General features: G+C 44.4%; 1 protein-coding gene across 5 annotated transcripts in view; it reads right to left on the minus strand.

Annotated features, from left to right (window-relative positions):
• The window catches only part of vps8 (VPS8 subunit of CORVET complex), a 253,578-nt gene that overhangs the window by 231,027 nt on the left and 262 nt on the right, over positions 1–22,289 (minus strand). For 4 of the 5 annotated variants that reach the window (XM_061690459.1, XM_061690463.1, XM_061690461.1 and 1 more), the window contains exons 2-3: positions 6,133–6,201; positions 695–825 (exon numbers count right to left, since the gene is read on the minus strand). In XM_061690459.1, coding sequence (XP_061546443.1) covers positions 695–825; positions 6,133–6,201 — 200 coding nt within the window. The remainder of the gene's footprint in view (positions 1–694; positions 826–6,132; positions 6,202–22,289) is intronic. The other variant, XM_061690460.1, reaches the window with a different exon arrangement.

Consider the following 22,289-nt stretch of genomic DNA (forward strand, 5'->3'; position numbering starts at 1 on the left):
TTGGCTCAGCGAATGACATTAAAGCCCATCAGCATAAAATGCTAATTATCGTCCGATACCGATAAGGCCGATAAAATCGGTGTAAAGTCTACTAAAAACAATAGTTTATCAGTTTGAACATCTTTGTCGTGTATTCAATTAAATATAGGTTGAACATGATTTGCAAATCATTCTATTCTGTTTTTATGTTTAACACAACGTCGCAACTTCATTGCAATTGGGGTTGTACAAAAATAATTTTAATTTCATTCATTCTAAGTCATTTTAAATCATGCTGAAAGTGTTACAATAAAGACAGTACTTCATAACTCAGTTTCACCGAGTAAAATGCTCTATTTACACAGATGACTGCATATTTTGTACAGTATTTGGCATTTGGGTGAAATTACATTGTTGTTGGGGGAAAATACTGCCTACTCAGCATTTATACTTTGAATTTATACAGCACTAAAGCACTTTTTATACAAAGTATGTAAATTTCAGTAATGACATTTTAGAAAACAGTAAGATACTGCCAAGTACTAAACTATAGTGAATTGTAAAAAACAGTCAGAAGCTGGCAACATCGCAGCCAGTATTTTACTTTTATTTAACAGAACAATTTGCTACAGTTTAGTACAGTGTGTGTGTGCGTGCATGCGTGTGTGTTTGTGGGTACGCACGTGGGTGCAAATGTGTGTGTGTGTGTCCGTGCCGTTTAAAGTGAGCTGGGTCTCCACTGTCAGAGCTGGCAAGAGAAGCAGTGTCACAGGAATGAGCATCAATATTTTCTGTGTTCAGCACACAGGTATCTTCCAGCACAAACGGTTCCTCCTCATCCTCCAGCTGCAATCGCACAGGAAAACAAAATAAGTCAAGAGAAATGGTTGCATTTCTATTAAATCCATGAATAAATGCAAACATTTGCAACAGTACACAGCTAACTGGTGTAACGGACACACCATTAAAAGATGACACCCAGCACCCCAGTCTCAGGCTACCGCCGCTCTCCCCACCGAGGTAGACAACCACCGAGTTGCGAGATTCAACTTCACACACAGACGGTAAGTTAATTACAAGCCAGGAGCATCAAAGTGAGACATATACATCTGGTTTCGAATGCAAATGCTAAGTGAATTACCAGCGCCAGGAGCATCAAACCGGAGAAAAAAAAGACACCTTTTGCACCGGAACGCGTAATTAATTAACTTCCACCCTCAGCCAGCCTGGAGAGCCTCACCAACAAAGACGTCTCCTCCCTGCTGCGTGCCACGACACCTTCCAGCCGGGCTGGGACAATGGGTGGGGTACTAGCGACACCCACAGGCGGCGGAAAGAAACCTGTATTAACTGATCACAGTCCTCACTGGACTTCACTGGGATCTAATATATCTAATAATAACTTTACATGAATGCCATTAGTGACTGTATTTCTGTAAACTTGAATGTCTGGTGTCAAATCTGTTGTCAACTGAACCAGATTAAATGTTTCACTCCACACCACACAAATGCCACATTGCAAATATTACAGTGTTCTCAACAAACATACAATTGAAACATTCGTCACAGGGATTAAAGAGGATGGGCGCATGAAAATCCAAAGCGGGAAAACGGTCTCGTTATCTTAAATCCAATAATTAATATTTTATTCCAAAGGTTTAAACCACGAAATAATCCTAAAATGGAAAATGGAACACTCAGAGGAAGTTTCCCTTTTGGTCTCGAAGGTGGTGAGAAAGGAAGGGGTGTTAAAAAGGCTGGCACTACCCACAGGCTTGAGCTCTTGCCGAAGACTGTGGCCCAGCCAGCATGCCCCACCTCACCACGAGGTGACGAGGACACATCGGACCCTTCCCCACTGCAAGGCATCCTCCCAGCGCTCCGAGCTACCCTTTTTGGGGGCCTGGGCACACTCCGTGGGGACGGAAGCGGGCACCACACGCCCGCTCCGAACGTCTTGTGAGCAGAGACACCCGGGCTCCGGCCGTCCATGCCTGGGAACTTTTTGTGCTCCTTTTCTTTTTCTTCCTCGTTCCCCATGCGGACCGGAACGGCCGAACACCCAGAAGCTCGATCTGCCTGCCTCGATCATGTTCAAGACATGTAAATCCAACATTGCGGTCTACTAAAAATACAGATTAGTTCATATTTGGGTTCAAATTAACGAGAACTGAAATCCCCAGCTATATGCATTGTCACTACACGCTCATTCCGCCCTCACATCAGAAGTCAGTTTCCTTTGCCAATGTTCGTCTGTACTTTTGTTTGTTTTGTGTTTTTCTGTATTGCTTCCCTGTAGATTCCCCATGTTAGATCATTAAATCTTCCATACAATTCACTACCTGCATTGTTGTGTGCGTTTGGGTTCGAGGAAAAAACCTCTGGTTGTCTAGAACTCTTATCTAATTCATGTAGCATCCTTCAAATTACGAGACCGAGGATATAAAGGTTTGTTGTCACTTTGTCCTGAAGTTCTAGACATCTAAAAAGTGACGCGTTTCCCATTTCTAGATAAAATAGCTTTATGTATAACGCTGTCATTTAAAATTATGGTAAACCGGAAGTAAAGCAGGCGTCGCTTCCATATTATTCTTTTCTCCTAAATTAATTAAATTTTTATTCAACTAATATACACGACACTGGTATGAGATGCACAGTTCTTTAAATATATTTTATCCATCCATCCATCCATTTTCTTCCGCTTATCTGAGGTCGGGTTTCCGGGGGCAGTAGCTTTAGCAGGGAAGCCCAGACTTCCCTCTCCCTAGCCACTTCATCCAGCTCTTCCGCGGGGATCCCGAGGCGTTCCCGGGCCAGCCGGGAGACATTGTCTCTCCAGCGTGTCCCAGGCCGTGCCCGCGGTTCGACATGCCCGGAACAGCTCACCAGGGAGGCGTCCAGGAGGCATCCTAATCAGATGCCCGAGTCACCTCATCTGGCTCCTCTCATTGTGGAGGAACAGCGGCTCTACTCTGAGCCCCTCGCAGATGACCGAGCTTCTCACCCTCTCTCTAAGGGAGAGCCCGGACACCCTGCGGAGGAAACTCATTTCGGCCGCTTGTATTCAGGACCCACAGCTCTTGACTATAGGTGAGGGAGGAACGTAGATCGACCGGTAAATTGAGAGCTTCGCCTTTCAATTTAGCTCCTTCTTCACCACAACGGATATTATTATTATTATTATTATTATTATTATTAGAATACAATAAGTCTGAATGGTACAGCACTTTGTAGATTACATTTTTCAATTTATGTACAGCAGCAGAAATAAGTATTGAACACGTAAATTTTTCTCACCAAGTACAGTATATTTCCAAAGGTGCTATTGACATGAAATTTTCACTAGATGTTGGGAACAACCCAAGTAACCCATACATATAAAGTAAGTAGAACAAATAAGATCAGAAATTAAGTTTTGTGTAATAATGTGAAACGAAAGGGAAAACGTATTGAACACATGAAGGGAAGTGCAAAAAGGCATGGAAAGCCAAGACAACACCTAAAATCTAGCAATAATCAAACAGCAATCCAGCCCCTTTTCAGTGCAAATGAATATCAATTGGTTCAGTCCTAATTGATGGCCTACGAAAAGGTCTCATTGCCAAGGTGTGAGTCAAGACACATCTCATGATGGGTAAGAGCAAAGAGCTGTCTCAAGACCATTGCAAACTAATTGTTGCAAAATATAACGATGGCATTGGTTACAGGCGCATAGCTAAGCTTCTGGATGTTCCAGTGAGCACGGTTGGGGCCATAATACGGAAGTGAAAAGCCAATCATACAACCATAAACTTGCCTCGATCAGGTGCTCCTCGCAAGATTTCCGACAGAGGAGTGCAAAGAATAATCAGAAGAGTTGTCCAAGAGCCAAGGATCACATGTGGAGATCTTTAAAAAAGACTTGGAATTAGCAGGTACTATTGCACAAGGGTTAGAGTAATGTATTCTGCCGCCATGGCTTGTATGAATGCTCATCACGCAAGACCCCATTACTGGGGGGAAAAAAACATGTCAAAGTTCGTTTAAAGTTTGGACAAGCCAGACAAATAGTGGGAGAATATAGTCTGGTCTGATGAGAGCAAAATTTAACTCTTTGGATGCTATAATGCACACCACGTTTGGAGGAGAAATGCCACTCCACTTCACCCTAAAAATACCAAACCAACGGTGAAGTTCGGAGGTGGGAACATGATGGTGTGGGTCTGCTTTCTAGCAAATGGTACTGATAAACTTCACATTACTGAAGGAAGGACGAATGGGCTAATTTACAGAGACATTCTTGACAAACATCTGCTGCCATCTACAAGGATGATGAAAATGAAACGAGGGTGGATATTTCAGCAGGATAATGATCCAAAACATATTGGCAATGAAACTCAATTGGTTTCAAAAATAAAAAATAAAGCTGCTAGAATGGCCCAGCCAAGCACCAGACTTGAATCCAATCTAAAATCTATGGGAAGAACTGAAACTCAAGGTCCATAACAGAAGCCCACGGAACCTACAAGATTTGAAGACTGCTTGTGTGGAGAAATGGGCCAAAATCATACCAGAGCAATGCATGAGACGAGTTTCTCCATACAGGAGGCGTCTTAAGGCTGTCATTGCAAACAAAGGCTTGTGTGTCATTTCACATCATTAAACATAACTTAATTTTCGATCTTATTTGTTCTACTTTCTTTGTATGTATGGATTATTTGGGTGGTTCCCAACATCTGGTGAAATTTTCATGTCAATAGCACCTTTGGAAATATATTGAATGAGACAAATTGTGACTGGTTAAATATTTATTTTAGCCGCAGTATTCTTAATACTCAAAGATCCATTTTGCAATATACAGTATGTGCAGCCAAATAAAGAGGCAAAATACAGTTAATGCTAACAGTACACGGGCATGGAGGGGGAAATGGGAGGATGGTCAGATGTTGTAGGTGATCTTGAACAGGTGTGAATTTACTTATACATGAGGTGAGTGTTAGTTCCACATGTCATAGTATCGGGAGGTTCCACAGGGTTGGCGTGGCAGTGGAAAAGGCCCTGTCCCCCACAGTGGGGTACGTTTGTCTTTTTTTTTTGTCCTGTTTGGCTGTTAGGTCAAGCAGAATGGAGGATCTCCCGGAACAGTTTTACTGTGTCACAGTGGAGTCTTTAAGCTTCCGGTGTGGTTTCTTATTATTATAATTTATGTTTATTGAGAATCAGAATCGATCAGTCGAACAGAACTAAGTTTCTCGAGGGGAGAGAGAAACGAAGACAAAAGACAAAGTACGAATTGTAAACAGGATGAGAAAAGTAAATCATTACATATCTACAACAATGAAGCATTAGATATGATTGTTGCATGCGGCTGTAGTGCTACACTCTGTGAGGGAAGGACAGGACAAGACAGAACAGAACAAGGACAGTAGAAGAATCATGCAGGAAAAGGGGAACCCGGCTGTACAACTGAAGTGTGGTGGGATCGACTATGTAAATTATAGTCTATAGAACAAGAATGTGAGTGAGGGGATACACAAGCAATTCGCATATTCAGAAATTATTTGTCGCAATAAGTGAGTGGCCCCACACCGAGCGAAATAGTCCCAGTGGTGTTTGCCTGTGGACACATGAAAGTGAATTGACACCGTTTTGCATACACAAAGACTGACAGAAGTGTCCTCCCATTGCTGTGCCTGCACCATGGAGGCTGAGGACTCCACCCAATCAATCGAGAGGCGTGATCGGGCCCAAGGGTCCACCCAAGAGCAGCACAGTGGACGGGACACACCCCACACAGGCGGACACAGGTCGGTCCACCGGCCCCACCGAGGCCCCCCCACAACCGGCCACCCGGCGGAGGCCGCAGGGACCCAAAGCCACCCCCAGGAGAGCCAGACACCCCCCGACCTGCAGGGCCCACAATGCAGCCAGTCCCCGCCCAGCCCGAGGGCGGGAGAGTGTCATGAAGCTAAGTGAGAACCCACCTCCCATCCCTGTTACTATGACTACCAGGTCCCCGACTGGCCCTACCCAGTGTATCAGTGCCTGCCCCCCCGAGTGGTATGGTGCTTTGTAATGGTGATGGAGGTGAGAAAGTTGGCATCTTTTTATGGCAGTCTCTCCCTCATTAAGCACATTACCACTGCAAGATTGAAATTAAATTTAATACTTCACCTCATTGAGGATGCTCTCCAAGGTGGGAGGTGTGTATACTTGGGGAATGTCGAATTCCTTATCGTCAATCTAAGAAAATAACATGGGATGGTGAGAGAGACAGTGTTACAGTACATAGAAATTTTCGTACCTGTTTTCAACCAAAGTGCATGCTCCATGTGTGATGTGTTTATAATCATTCAAACTCCTGTTTTTTTCCTAAGGTGGGCATATATATAATAAAAATATATATAATTGATGCAATAATATTATAACTCTAAGTCAATGTGTGCCATGCTGATAAGAATCCACTGTAAATAGCATGGCTTATAATAGTTTGGGATTTGGGATTTTTGATTTATTTATATTTTATTTTTTCAAAAATGCTTCGTTTTAGTTTAGGTTTTATCCATTTTATTTTATTTTTTTATAGTGTGTGTGTGTGTGTGGGGGGGGGGGGGGGGGGGGGGTGTTGTTGTCCGAAATTAACTTTTTGACTCACTCAGGTGAAGAAAACAAATCCACTGTTGACCAAGTATATTTTGTTACCGGCCAAAATATTAAATCATTTTACCCATATTATTTCTCCAATTCTGTATTACAAAATACAGCGGCTGAAATAAGTATTTAACACGTCAGCATTTTTCCTCACTGCATATATTTCCAAAGGTGCTATTGACATTAAAATTTCACTAGATGTTGGGAACAACCCAAGTAATCCATACATACAAAGAAATTAGAACAAGCCGTTAAGTTGTGTGATAATGTGAAATAACACAGGGGAAAAGTATTGAACTCGCCAACTTCTATGTATTTAAGCCTTTGTTTGCAATGACAGCTTCGAGACGCCTCCTGTATAGAGAAACTAGTCGCATGCATTGCGCTGGTGTGATTTTGGCCCATTCCTCCACACAAGCAGTCTTCAAATCTTGAAGGTTCCGTGGGCTTCTTTTATGGACCTTGAGTTTCAGTTCTTTCCATAGATTTTCAATTGGATTCAAGTCAGGTGATTGGCTGGGCCATTCTAGCAGCTTTATATTTTTTTGGGGGGGAAACCAATTGAAAGTTTCCTTGGCTGAGTGTTTTGGATCATTATCCATTTTCATCATCCTCGTAGATGGCAGAAGATTTTTGTCAAGAATGTCTTGGTACATTTGCCAATTCATCCTTCCTTCAATAATGTACATTTTACCACTACCATTTGCTAAAAAGCAGCCCCACACTACCATGTTCCCATCTCCGAACTTCACTGTTGGTATGGTGTTTTTAGGGTGATGTGCAGTGCCATTTCTCCTCCAAACTTGGTGTGCATTATTGCATCCAAACAGTTCAGTTTTGCTCTCATTAGACCAGACTATATTCTCTCAATATTTAACTGGCTTGTCGTGCAGAAAACTTCAAATGAGCTTTGACATGCTTTTTTTTCCAGCAATGGGGTCTTGTGTGGTGAACGTGCATACAGGCCATGGCGGCGGAATACATTACTCACCGTTCTCCTTGTGACAACAGTACCTGCTAATTTCAGGTCTTTTTGAAGCTCTCCACAGGTGGTCCTTGGTTCTTGGACAACTCTTCAGATTATTCTTTGCACTCCTCTGTCATATAACTTGTGAGGAGCACCTGATCGAGGCAAATTTATGGTGGTATGATTGGCTTTCCTCTTACGTATTATGGCCGCAACCATACTCACTGGAACATTCATAAACTTAGATATACGCCTGTAACCAATGCCATCGTTATGTTTTGCGATGGTCTTGAGACAGCTCTCTGCTCTTACCCATCATGAGATGTGTTTTGACTCACACCTTAAACAATGAGACCTTTTTGTAGGCCATCAATTAGGACTGAACCAGCTGATATTCACTTGCACTGACGAGGAGCTGGATTGCCGTTTGATTATTGATAGATTTTAGGCATTTTCTTGGCTTTCCATGCCTTTTTGCACTTCCCTTTCTTCACATGTTCAATACTTTTTCCGTGTCATTTCAAATTATTACACAACTTAATTTCTGATCTTATTTGTTCTACTTTTTTGTGTATATGTATTACTTTGGTTGTTCTCAACATCTGGTGAAATTTCCATGTCAATAGCACCTTTGGAAATGTATTTTGTGAATAAAATGGTGACGTGTTACCGTAATTTCTCATGTATAATGCGCACCCCCAAAGTCGACCTCAAAATTCTGGAAAACCCTTCTACCCATGTATAATGCATTTTTACAATGCATGATTTTGCTTCTACCGATATGATCAAAATGAAGTATTTATTCCAAGAATTATTCTGAAGTTAAGCACTTTATTTGAACATGTAATACTTTTTTTTTTTTTATTTACTTGCTCTGATTTTGAAATTCACAGCCTTACTTTTATTTCGTAAATGAGAAAAGACACAGTTGTGCTCATGTTTGATTAGCCAGGCAGTATTTGTAAGATGTGTTTCGCATAGCCCTTCATGTTTTCTTTCAAGAATTGTACCCATTTAATTTTATTTTAATGGGATTCAAATTAAACTGTCAAGCATTTCAGAAAAGCATTATCATTAAAAAAAAAACATAACCATAAAGGAATGATGTTTGGCAGTGCAATTGAAGTGTGGTACGAGTGGCTTTGTGCATTATAAACATCGATAGGATGAGAGTGTAAGTGAGGGGATACCCAAGAAATTTGCATTTGTATAAGTTATTTGTCGCAATGAGTGAGTGGCCCCACACCCTGCGAATAAGTCCCAACGGTGTGTGTCTGTGGACATATGCAAGTGAACTGACACCCTTTAGAATGCGCAATAACCATCAGAAGTGTCCAAATCAAGTGAACGATATAGGAATTACAAGTTTGTATATCTGCCTCTGAAGGGACTAAAATTGATGGGATGAAATTAACAATCATAAATCAAACTTTCACATTTTAACACTTGGTTGAAATTCTTCGCAGTCAATTACGGCATGAAGTCTGGAATGAATTGACATCACCAAATGCTGGATTTCATCACTGGTGATGCGCTGTTAGGCCTATACTTATTATTGGGGGATTTTCCATTCAGTTTTGTTTTCAGCAAGTGAAATGCTTGCTCAATCGGACTCAGGCCACGTCATTGACTTTTTACTCCTTTTGTCCTTGGTTTTTCTTCGTGTGATGAATGTGGAGTTGAAGGAGGTGAATATGAAAGACATCCTCAATAAGCTAACTGACCACAACATCAGCTTGCTTCACAGGCCAGCTCCACACTAGGCCTTCTAGGTGACATAGCTGAACCCAACAAAGACTATCTGCAGCAATGCATTTATTTTGATTGCTCTCCGCACATAAACTACTAATACCGTAATTTCTCGTGTATAATGTGCACCCATGTATAATGCGCACCCCCAAAGTTGACCTCAAAATTCTGGAAAACCCTTCTACCTATGTATAATGTATTTTTACAATGCATGAGTTTGCTTCTACCCAAACATCAAGTATTTTTTCAAAGAATTATTCTGAAGTTAAGCACTTTATTAGAACATGTAATTATTATTTTTTTATTATTTACTTGCTCTTATTTTGAAATTCACAGCCTTACTTTTATTTAGTAAATGAGAAAACACACAGCTCATATGTTTGATTACCCAGGCAGAATTTGTAAGATGGGTACAATTCTTTAAAGAAAACATGAAGGGCAAGGTGAAACACATTTACTTTTTTTTTTTTTTTTTTTTATATAAATGGTATTCAAAATAAACTGTCAAGCATTTCAGAAAAGTATTATCATTAAACAAAAAATAACCATAAAGAAATGAATGATGGTTGTTGTTCAGTCATATTTAAAAAAATATATATAATATTTCACAAATTCTACCAGGGTATGTAAACTTATGAGCACAACTGTACATACAGTATATGCAGTCATACGTACTCCTGTCATATTGAATGAAAGTGTAGGCTACACCTTTCTCATAACCTCTAGGTGGCGGTGACATTGGAATGAAAGTGTACAGCTTTTTCATAACCTCGACATGGGGGCATGCATTTATAACATGAGAAAGCTCTCATTTTCCCCTATACCTATGTATAATGCCCACTATTGACTTTTGACAATTTTTTGGAGGGGGGAGGGGGGAAATGCGCTTTATACACGAGAAATTACGGTAAATACTTATTTCATCTGCTGTATAAAATTTTACAAACACCTAACATTTAATTAATAACTGGTCAATATAGACACTAATGACATAACTGGTTCAATCCCCTGCCTCGCCTGTGTGGAGTTTGCATGTTCTCCCCGTGCCTGCGTGGGTTTTCTCCGGGCACTCCGGTTTCCTCCCACATCCCAAAAACATGCATGCTAGGTTAATTGACGATTCTAAATTGCCCGTAGGTGTGAATGGGAGTGTGAATGGTTGTTTGTTTGTATGTGCCCTGCGATTTGCTGGCAACCAGTTCAGGGTGTACCCCGCCTCCTGCCCGATGTTAGCTGGGATAGGCTCCAGCACGCCCGCGACCCTAGTGAGGAGAAGCGGCTCATTTTAGGGGCCCCTAAAACAGGCCTAACAACACCAATCGCTTTCATACAGTCCATGAAGTTTGGCCCTGTTGCCCTGTGCCACAGCATTACAGCCTCAATGGGGTCATACTACCTGATTGGATCGCTCATCTTCCGTATTTTAAATATGGAAACAGTGGCTCTGGTTCGGGGCAACGCAGTGGACAACTGGGTCTGATTGGTGCATATCACAGCGTCTGCTAGATGTCGTGCCCATCAATGTCTCAATTCAGACTCGCGTCCCGCAAGAGTTTCATCGTGGAAGTTATTTGTGCACAATGAACGCTTGTCTCTTGCGCAATACTGTACCTGTAACTTAATTAGCCTGTCTGGCAAATAAAGGAGAGATCCACCAAAAGGAAGACTAAAAAAAAAAACAATCATATGGTTAAAAACATTTACTCGACATGTGGCAAATAGCACTCTGAGATGTACATGCCAAACGGGAAATGTACTTGCATTTCGCACATGCTGAGTGTTAATTTCGGACCCCGAAAAATGGTAAAAAAAAAAAAGTATGATGCAATAAAATAAAATTAAAATGTAACAAAAAAATACCATTTTAAAAATCTATTAACTTACAAACAGATACAATAAATACAATATATACTGTAGTACTGTATAACAGTCCACAGAATTTGAGGTGCACAGAATGCATTCTAAGGTTAGATTATACACATCACAACACAGTAAAAACATTCATGAGACAAATGCTGTAGTATGGGCTTTTAAAAATAATTTTGTTTTGTTGATAATTTTTTTTTTTTTTTTTGTACTTACATAGCCTTCTGTCCATTATTGTAAACAAAAACGGATTAAAGTCCTTCCCTTGCTGCCAAACTTCTCAAGTGGACTTTCAGATTTGTGAGTTACTCCCCTTGATAAGTATTTCACGCCATGAAAAGTCACTGGCTTTTATTTGTAGTAGGGCTGCACGATATTGGGGGGAAAAAAATTACTTGATTTATTTTTATTTTTTTCAAGCCTCCGATACATATTGCGATATGAAATAATACAGGATCAGTGTTGATTTTCTATGCAAAGTAGTTCAAAATTCAATTCATCGTTCCGAAAATGAACTCGTTCAGTTCATAATTAAAAATGTTGAACTAAGTTCACTAGTCCAGTCTAGTTTTTCCTTCAATATGTTGGCAATTACCCTCAAAATTCTGGCATTTAATTTCCCCATTATTGCCCCCCATTCAGTCAACACTATTAGCCAGGCTGCAGCTTTCACCATACACGAAAAATTTTTTTTTTTTCATGTGGAATTAAAAAAAAAAAAAAACAGGACTTTTGTCCTTAATGTGCAAACAAAAACCCACAGAAACGGTGAAAGGACTGATAACTTCCTCTCAGCTCTGGCTGACTATATTAACAAAATAATGTATCTCCTCTACATACCATCCATCCATCCATCCATTTTCTACTGCTTATCCGGGTCGGGTCGTGGGCGCAGTAGCTTTAGCAGGGACTGCCCAGACTTCCCTCTCCCCAGCCACTTCATCCAGCTCTTCCGGGAGGATCCCAAGGCGTTCCCAGGCCAGCCAAAGGGCGTAGTCTCTCCAGCGTGTCCTGGGTCGTCCCCGGGGTCTCCTCCCGGTGGGACGTGCCCGGAACACCTCACCAGGGAGGCGTCCGGGAAGCATCCGAATCAGATGCCCCAGCCACCTCACCTGGCTCCTCTCAATGCGGAGGAGCAGCGGCTCTACTCTGAGATCCTCCCGGATGACCGAGCTTCTCACCCTCTCTCTAAGGGAGAGCCCGGACACCCTGCGGAGGAAACTCATTTCGGGCGCTTGTATCCGGGATCTCGTTCTTTCGGTCACGACCCACAGCTCATGACCATAGGTGAGGGTAGGAACGAAGATCGACCGGTAAATTGAGAGCTTCGCCTTTCGGCTTAGCGCCTTCTTTACCACAACAGACCGATATAAAGTCCGCATCACTGCAGACGCTGCACCGATCCGTCTGTCGATCTCCCGTTCCATTCTTCCCTCACTCGTGAACAAGACCCCAAGAGAGTTGAACTCCTCCACTTGGGGCAGGATCTCATCCCTGACCTGGAGAGGGCATGCCACCCTTTTCCGACTGAGGACCATGGTCTCAGATTTGGAGGTGCTGATTCTCATCCCAGCCGCTTCACACTCGGCTGCGAACTGCTCCAGTGAGAGTTGGAGCTCACGGTTTGATGAAGCCAACAGAACCACATCATTAGCAAAAAGCAGAGATGCAATACTGAGGCCACCAAACCGGACCCCCTCTACGCCTTGGCTGTGCCTAGAAATTCTGTCCATAAAAGTTATGAACAGAATCGGCGACAAAGGGCAGCCTTGGCTGAGTCCAACCCTCACCGGGAACGAGTCCGACTTACTGCCGGATATGCGAACCAAACTCTGACTCCGGTCGTACAGGGACCGAACAGCCCGTATCAGGGGGTTCGGTACCCCATACTCCTGAAGCACCCTCCACAGGACTCCCCGAGGGACACGGTCGAACGCCTTCTCCAAGTCCACAAAACACATGTAGACTGGTTGGGCGAACTCCCATGCACCCTCGAGGACCCTGCCGAGGGTGTAGAGCTGGTCCACTGTTCCACGGCCAGGACGAAAACCACACTGCTCCTCCTGAATCTGAGACTCGACTTCCCGACGGACCCTCCTCTCCAGCACCCCTGAATAGACCTTACCAGGGAGGCTGAGCAGTGTGATCCCCCTGTAGTTGGAACACACCCTCCGGTCCGCCTTCTTAAAAAGGGGGACCACCACCCCAGTCTGCCAATCCAGAGGCACTGTCCCCGATGTCCACGAGATGTTGCAGAGGCGTGTCAACCAGGACAGCCCCACAACATCCAGAGCCTTTAGGAACTCCGGGCGAATCTCATCCACCCCCGGGGCCCTGCCACCGAGGAGCTTAACTACCTCGGTGACCTCAAACCCAGAGATAGGAGAGCCCGCCTCAGAGAACCCACACTCTGCTTCCTCATGGGAAGGCGTGTCGGTGGAATTGAGGAGGTCTTCGAAGTATTCTCCCCACCGACTCACAACGTCCCGAGTCGAGGTCAGCAGCACCCCATCCCCACTATACACAGTGTTGGTGGTGCACTGCTTTCCTCTCCTGAGACGTCAGACGGTGGACCAGAATTTCCTCGAAGCCGTCCGGACGTCTTTCTCAATGGCCTCACCGAACTCCTCCCATACCTGAGTTTTTGCTTCAGCAACCACCAGAGCTGCATTCCGCTTGGCTAGCCGGTACCCATCAGCTGCCTCAGGAGTCCCACAAGCCAAAAAGGCCCAATAGGACTCCTTCTTTAGCTTGACGGCATCCCTCACCGTTGGTGTCCACCAACGGGTTCGGGGATTGCCGCCACCTTACGCCCACTATCCGGTCGGCCGCCTCAGCAATGGAGGCGTGGAACATGGTCCACTCGGACTCGATGTCCCCAGCCTCCCCCGGAACATGAGCAAAGTTCTGTCGGAGGTGGGAGTTGAAACTCCTTCCGACAGGGGATTCTGCCAGACGTTCCCAGCAGACCCTCACAATACGTTTGGGCCTGCCACGTCAGACCGGCATCTTCCCGCACCATTGGAGCCAACTCACCACCAGGTGGTGATCAGTTGACAGCTCCGCCCCTCTCTTCACCAGAGTGTCCAAGACATGTGGCCGCAAGTCCGACGACACGACCACAAAGTCGATCATCGAACTGCGACCTAGGGTCTCCTGGTGCCAAATGCACGTGTGGACACCCTTATGCTTGAACATGGTGTTCGTTATGGACAATCCATGACGAGCACAGAAGTCCAATCACAGAACACCGCTCGGGTTCTGATCGGGGGGGCCGTTCCTCCCAATCACGCCCTTCCAGGTCTCACTGTCATTGCCCACGTGAGCATTGAAGTCCCCCAACAGAACAATGGAATCCCCAGCGGGAGCGCTCTCCAGCACCCCCTCCAAGGACTCCAAAAAGGGTGGGTACTCTGAACTGCTGTTTGGTGCATAGGCACAAACAACAGTGAGGACCCGTCCCCCCCACCCGAAGGCGGAGGGAGGCTACCCTCTCGTCCACCGGGGTGAACCCCAACGTACAGGCACCGAGCCGGGGGGCAATAAGTATACCCACACCTGCTCGGCGCCTCTCCCCGTGGGCAACTCCAGAGTGGAAGAGAGTCCAACCCCTCTCGAGAGGACTGGTACCAGAGCCCAAGCTGCGTGTGGAGGAGAGTCCGACTAGATCTAGTCGGAACTTCTCGACCTCACACACCAGCTCGGGCTCCTTCCCTGCCAGAGAGGTGACATTCCACGTCCCTAGAGCCAGCTTCTGTAGCCGGGGATCGGATCGCCAAGGTCCCCGCCTTCGGCCACCGCCCAGCTCACACTGCACCCGACCCCTATGGCCCCTCCCACAGGTGGTGAGCACATGGGAAGGGGGACCCACGTTACCCTTTCGGGCTGTGCCCGGCCGGGCCCCATGGGTGCAGGCCCGGCCACCAGGTGCTCGCCTTCGAGCCCCACCACCAGGCCTGGCTCTAGTGGGGGGCCCCGGTGACCCGCGTCCGGGAAAGCGAAAACGAAGTCCATTGTTTGTCGTCATCATTAGGGGTCTTTGAGCCGTGCTTTGTCTGGTCCCTCACCTAGGACCTGTTTGTCATGGGTGACCCTGCCAGGGGCATAAAGCCCCAGACAACTTAGCTCCTAGGATCACTGGGACACACAAACCTCTCCACCACGACAAGGTGACTGCTCAAGGAGGGGTCCTCTACATACCACAAAACAAAATTAATTCCATATCATCACAGTGTGATATACAGTATTTTACCTATCAAGTATTCTGCTCGGCATGGTAATGACTGGTTAGCACATCTGCCTCACAGTTCTGAGGACCGGGGTTCAAATCCCAGCCCCGCCTGTATGGAGGTGGCATGTTCTCCTCGTGCCTGTGTGGGTTTTCGCCGGGTTTCCCCCGACATCCCCAAAAACATGCAGAGTAGGTTAATGGAAGACTCTGAATTGCCCATAGGTATGTGAGTGTGAATGGTTGTTTGTTTATATGTGCCCTGCGATTGGCTGGCGATTCTGGAAGGAGCTCGACAAAGTAGTTTTAAGCTTCCCAGAAAGAGAGAGAGTCATGATTGGTGCAGATTGTAATGGACATGTTGGTGAAGGAAACAGGGGTGATGAAGAAGTAATGGGTTACTACAGCATCTAGGAAAGGAACTTAGAGGGACAGATGGTGGTAGACTTTGCAAAAAGGATGGAAATGGCTGTTGTGAACCCTTTTTTCCAGAAGACGCAGCAACATAGGGTGACCTACAACAGCAGAGGTACAAGCATGCAGGTGGATTACATCTTGTGCAGATGATGTAATCTGAAGGAGGTTACCGACTCTAAGTGTGTAAAATGACTCTGTTGGTGGGGGGGGGGGAGATTAAGAAGACAAAGGCAGAGCAGAGAACCATTTGGTGGAAGCTGAGAAAGTATGTGTTGCTTTTGGGAAGCGCTGAGACAGGCTCTCGGTGGACAGGCGGAGCTTCCAGAAGACTGGACCACTACAGCCAAGGTGATCAGAGAGACAGGCAGGAGAGTACTTGGTGTATCTTCTGATAGGAAAGGAGAGGAGACTTGGTGGTGGAACCTCACAGTCCAGGAAATCACACAAGGAAAGAGGTTAGCCAAGAAGAAGGGGACACAGAGGACCGAGGAGAGGAGAAAGGAATGCATTGAGATGCGACGTAGGGTAAGGTAGAGGTGGCCAAGGCCAAACAAGGAATATGATGACATGTATGCCAGGTTGGACACTAAAGAAGGAGAAAAAGGATCTATACAGAAAGATGGAGAGCGATGAGAAGGATGTGCAGCAGGTTATGGTGATTAAGGATAGAGATGGAAATGTGTTGACTGCTGCCAGTCGTGTGCTGGATAGATGGAAAGAATAATTTAAAGGAGTTGATGGATGAGGAAAATGAGAGATAATGAAGAGTAGAGGAGCCACGTGTGGTGGACCAGGAAGTGGCAATGGGGGAAGATAGAAAGGCATAAAAGAGGATGAAAAATGGAAAGGCAGTTGGTCCTGATGACATTCCTGTGGAGGCATCAAATATGCGATAAAAGACATCAGTGGTATTTGTTGTTTGTTTTGTATTTAAATAGATAACATGAATTCTTCTCTTCTATTTATCTATCTCAAAGTACCTCTCTTTTTATGTAAATCTTTTTTTAAAGGCCAAAAACAAAACAACTCAAAAAAATAATGTTCTTCAATAAAAATCCAAACTATTAACAGTCCCTGCCTAGGAGCTGATAAAGCGCATTAAAAAAATATTCAATTATGTTATATTCTTTGTTACAGCCACGTTGCTCTGCACACGACAAACAGGTCTTTACTTTCGTGAACAGGTAATCTGCCTCCCACCTGTCCTGGAAGTTAACTGTTTTCCATCATTCGTTTGGCCATTTTTGGGAAGGGGAAGTGTAAATTTCCTCAAGGAGACTGGTAGCATAGTTGCTAACGACTGCAACAGGAAGGGAAGGGGCGCTCGCCGGTCTAGACTGATGGATCATTACACGAGCAAAGCATTCTGGGATTTGTAATATTCGTGGCGCATTTGCTAAATATTGGCCAGCCAGCTCTAATTACACATTTAATTTAGTCTTGCGGGCCAAATATAATTACATCGTGGGCCAAATTTGCCCCCCCCGGCCCGAGTTTGACATATGCTCTAAAGGTTCAGTGAGTGTGAAGTAATTAAATTACAAATAAGTAATTTAACTTCAGTCAATTAACACCCATTAGTTCCGTCATGTTGTAATGTTGGTGTAACTTGACTGAATACATGACCTGACAAGAGAATACTATTGAAGATACTCAGGATACAGTACACAAGTATATACAGTAAATGAACAAGTCATTTAAACAAACACATTGCGCCATCTTGTGATCGGATCGGTTATCGTTTTTTGTTTTTTTTAAACTCGCTGATTGGTGATCGGCCCCAAAAATCCTGATCGTGTAAAGCCTAGTTTCTACACTTATATCTGTATATACCTATTGATCAATGGATGAGAGCTGCATGATACAGTCCCCTCCAAAAGTATTGGAACGGCAAGGTCAAATTCCTTTGTTTTTGTTGTATACTGAAGATATTTGGGGTTCAGATCAAAAGATGAATACGAGAGAAAATAATTTCAGCTTTTATTTCCTGGTATTTACATCTCGATGTGTTAAACAACTCAGGACAGAGCACCTTTTATTTGAACCCACCCACTTTTGTAGTGAGCAAAGGTATTGGAACGTGTGACTGATGCGTGTTTCTAGTTGCTCAGGTGTTTCCATTTTGATTAATTGCTTAAACATTAGATAGTGCTTGTTTTTGTCTTTGGGTTTCAACTGTGAAAACTGCATTTGCTGTTCAGCAAACATGAAGTCCAGAGAGCTGTCTATGGGAGAGAAGTCAACCATTGTGAAGCTAAGAGAAGAGGGAAAAATCTATCAGAGCTATTGCACAAACATTGGGCATAGCTAATACAACAATTTGGAATGTCCTGAAAAAGAACAAAACTACTGGTGTACTGTGCAACAGACATTGAACAGGTTGGCCAAGGGTAACAACAGCAGTTGACGACAGAAACATTGTGAGAGGAGTGAAGAAACACCCAAAGACAACAGTCAGTGCCAACCTCCACAGGGCAGGGGTGAAGGTATCACAATGTTCGAAGAAGAATTTGAGAGAAGAAATATACAGGCTATACCACAAGATGCAAACCACTCATCAGCAAAAAGAATCAGAAGGCCAGATTGGGTTTTGCAAACAAGTACGGAGATGAGGCAGAAACGTTTCGGAACAAACTTTTATGGACTGATGAGAGCAAGATTAACCTCTACCAAAGTGATGGAAAGGCCAAAGTATGGAGTAAGAAAGGATCTGCTTATGATCCAAAACACACAAGCTCATATGTGAAACATGGTGGATGTCATGTCATTGGCTTGGGCTTGCATGGTTGCTTCTGGAATGGGCTCAAAAGTCTTTATTGATGATGTAACTCGTTATGGTAGCAGCAGAATGAATTAGAAGTCTACAAAACCATTTTTGTCTGGTTAAAAAAAAAAAAAAAAAAAAAAAAAAAAAAATAAATAAATAAATCAGGAGAAGCTTCAATCATGCAACAAGACAATAACCAAAAACACACCGCAAACACAACAAAGGACTTCATCAGGGGGTGAAAAGTGGAAGGTCTTAGACTGGCCAAGTCAATCATTTTTTTTACCTCCTGAAGAGGAGACTGAAGGGAGAAACCCCCAGAAATAAACAAGAAATGAAAGAGGCTGCAGTAAAGGCCTGGAAAAGCATTTCAAATGAAGAATGCAACAGTCTGGTGCAGTCAGTGGGTCACAGGCTTGATGCAGTTATTGCAAGTCAGGGTTATGCCACCAAATATTATGTTACTCACTTTCAGTTGCAATGAAGAATGGCCCCCTGTACGAAGTAAACGTCCCTCCCTCATAGGAAAAACGAGGACGAGGGGGGTGCAGGAGACTATTAGAAAACCCATGGGGCCCGGCCGGGCACAGCCCAAAAGGGTAACGTGGGTCCCCCTTCCCATGGGCTCACCACCTGTGGGAGGGGCCATAGGTGTCGGGTGCAGTGCGAGCTGGGCGGTGGCCGAAGGGGGGGACCTTGGCGAACCGATCCCCGGCTACAGAAGCTGGCTCTAGGGACGTGGAATGTCACCTCTCTGGCACGGAAGGAGCCCGAGCTGGTGTGTGAGTTCGAGAAGTTCCGACTAGATATAGTCAGACTCTCCTCCACGCACAGCTTGGGCTCTGGTACCAGTCCTCTCGAGAGGGGTTGGACTCTCTTCCACTCTGGAGTTGCCCACGGGGAGAGGCGCCGAGCAGGTGTGGGTATACTTATTGCTCCCCGTCTCTGCGCTTGTACGTTGGGGTTAACCCCGGTGGACGAGAGGGTAGCCTCCCTCCGCCTTCGGGTGGGGGGATGGGTCCTGACTGTTGTTTGTGCCTATGCACCAAACAGCAGTTCAGAGTACCCACCCTTTTTGGAGTCCTTGAGAGCGCTCCCGCTGGGGACTCCATCGTTCTTCTGGGGGACTTCATTGCTCATGTGTGCAATGACAGTGAGACCTGGAATGGCGTGATTGGGAGGAACGGCAATGGACTGTATGAAAGCGATTTGTGTTGTTAGGCCTGTTTTAGGGGGCCCTAAAATGTTCTGAAGCCCCCCCCCCTCAATGATTTGCTTATTTGAAGGGGGAAAAAAAATTAAGTTAACCCCCCCCCCCCAAAAAAAATCTTGATTAAGCAGAGATAAACCACCAATAAGTGTTTTGGGGGTTTGTCCCCCCAAAACAAACAAAACAATTTTTTTATTTTTTTTTTACCTGTAAGAAAATTCTGTTCTTGTGTTGTGAGGCAGTCATGTCCATCCATCCATCCATCCTCACAAGGGTCACGGGCGTGCTGGAGCCTATCCCAGCTGTCATCGGGCAGGAGGCGGGGTACACCCTGAACTGGTTGCCAGCCAATCGCAGGGCACATACAAACAAACAACCATTCACACTCACACCTACAGGCAATTTAGAGTCGTCAATTAACCAAGCATGCATGTTTTTGGGATGTGGGAAGAAACCGGAGTGCCCGGAGAAAACCCACGCAGACACGGGGAGAACATGCAAACTCCACACAGGCGGGGCCGGGGATTGAACCTCGGTCCTCAGAACTGTGAGGCAGACGCTCTAACCAGTCGTCCACCGTGCCGCACATACAAGAACAATATAAGTTAAATAACTAACGTTAACTACGTTAGTTAGTACGGAGCAAATTCAAATTAATGTGATAGCAAAATACCTGGTAATCTATAATTTGACTGCTTCGTTTTAACCAGTGTGTGCTTCTTTCCGTTGACGTGATCGACGAAGCGCGTTCTCCCTCCAGATCCATACTTCACATTCTGATGACACAAGATGCAGTATGCCTTCGCAGGTTCTTTAATCTTTCTAATATTTTTGTGAAGGTATTCATTCATCCATCCATTTTCTTTATCGCTTCCCCTCACTAGGGTCGCGGGTGTGCTGGAGCCTATCCCAGCTATCTTCGGACGGGAGGCGGGGATACACCCTGAACCGGTCACCAGCCAATCACAGGGCACATAGAAACAAACCAACATTCGCACACCTATGAGTCTTCAATCAACCTACTATGCATGTTTTTGGGATGTGGGAGGAAACCGGAGTACCCGGAGAAAAGCCACCCAGGCACGGAGAGAACATGCAAAGTCCGCACAGGCGGGGCCGGGATTTGAACTCCGGTCCCCAGAACTGTGAGGCAGATGTCCTAACCAGCCGTACACCGTGCCGAAGGTATTAATTTCCTACTTAATTCCAGCCAGCGCCAAATCCACAGATTCTTGAACCAGTTCTTTACAATCTCGGTGTCGCCGTCCTCCCTCTGTTCTATGTCCCTCCGTGACACCGACATACCGCAAACTTATTTATGTAAAAACCTGACAGCATACAATGAATTGAAATGCGTAGAAAGATTGCACCGATAAAATTTAAATGGCGGAAGATTTGCGCCTTGCGTGCCGTAATACGGTCTTCAATGCTGTAAATATGACTATCACGATTACAGACAGTCAATGTCAACAGAGTACTACGTTACGTTTGGTGGGTAGTGCCCATGGCATGGGTAACATGCGCATCTGTGAAGGCACCATTAATGCTGAGCGGTACATACAGGTTATGGAGCAACATATGCTGACATCCAAGCAACGTCTTTCACAGGGACGTCACTGCTTATTTCAGCAAGACAATGGCAAGCCACATTGGTGTGAAAACAGTGTGGCTTCATCGTAAAGTGTAAGCCCGAGTGGAAGTACTAGACTAGCCTGCTAGCAGTCCAGTCTCATTGAAAATGTGTGGTGTAGTATAGAACAAGACACGCCAACAGGCTGTTAAGCAAATTATATGTTAGATATCATATATATGTATGTCAAGCAAGAACAATAAAGAATTCCACCTACAAAGCTTCAACAATTTGTGTCCTCAGTTCCCAAACGCTTATTGAATGTTTTTAAAAGGAGAGGAGATGTAACACAGTGGTTAACATGCCCTTGTCCAAGCTTTTTTTGGACCGTGTTACAGACATCCAAGTCAAAATTAATTAACAATATTTGCAACAACATAAAAAAAACGATAGAATGTATCAGTTTGAACATTAAATATATTGTCATTGTAGTGTTTTCAATTAACTATAGATTGAAAAGGATTTGTAAATCATTGTATTCCATTTTTATTTACATTTTACACAACATCCTAACCTCATTGGAACTACAGTTTGTAAAAGGGTTAGAATAATTAAATGTATTAAAATTTTTGATTTTCATGACAAGACTAGCTCTGTGTACCATGGACAAACTGTTATATCCTGACCGGTAATTGTATATCCCAATCACAATATCTCTCTCAATATCGTATTTGAGTTTGAGCAATACATTGGATTTGAAATAATATTTAACTCTGAAGTTAAAATTTGACGTTTTTCGCTTTTTGAGTAATGTTTCACCTCAAGGGTTCAAGACCACTGTCTTCATTTTAGTCACTTACCTAAAACTGAAGTGTCATTTGTGTGTGTCATGCATGATGCGAAGAC

Source organism: Phycodurus eques, chromosome 11 (genome assembly GCF_024500275.1).
Source record: "Phycodurus eques isolate BA_2022a chromosome 11, UOR_Pequ_1.1, whole genome shotgun sequence".
In the NCBI taxonomy this organism is placed as follows: domain Eukaryota; kingdom Metazoa; phylum Chordata; class Actinopteri; order Syngnathiformes; family Syngnathidae; genus Phycodurus; species Phycodurus eques.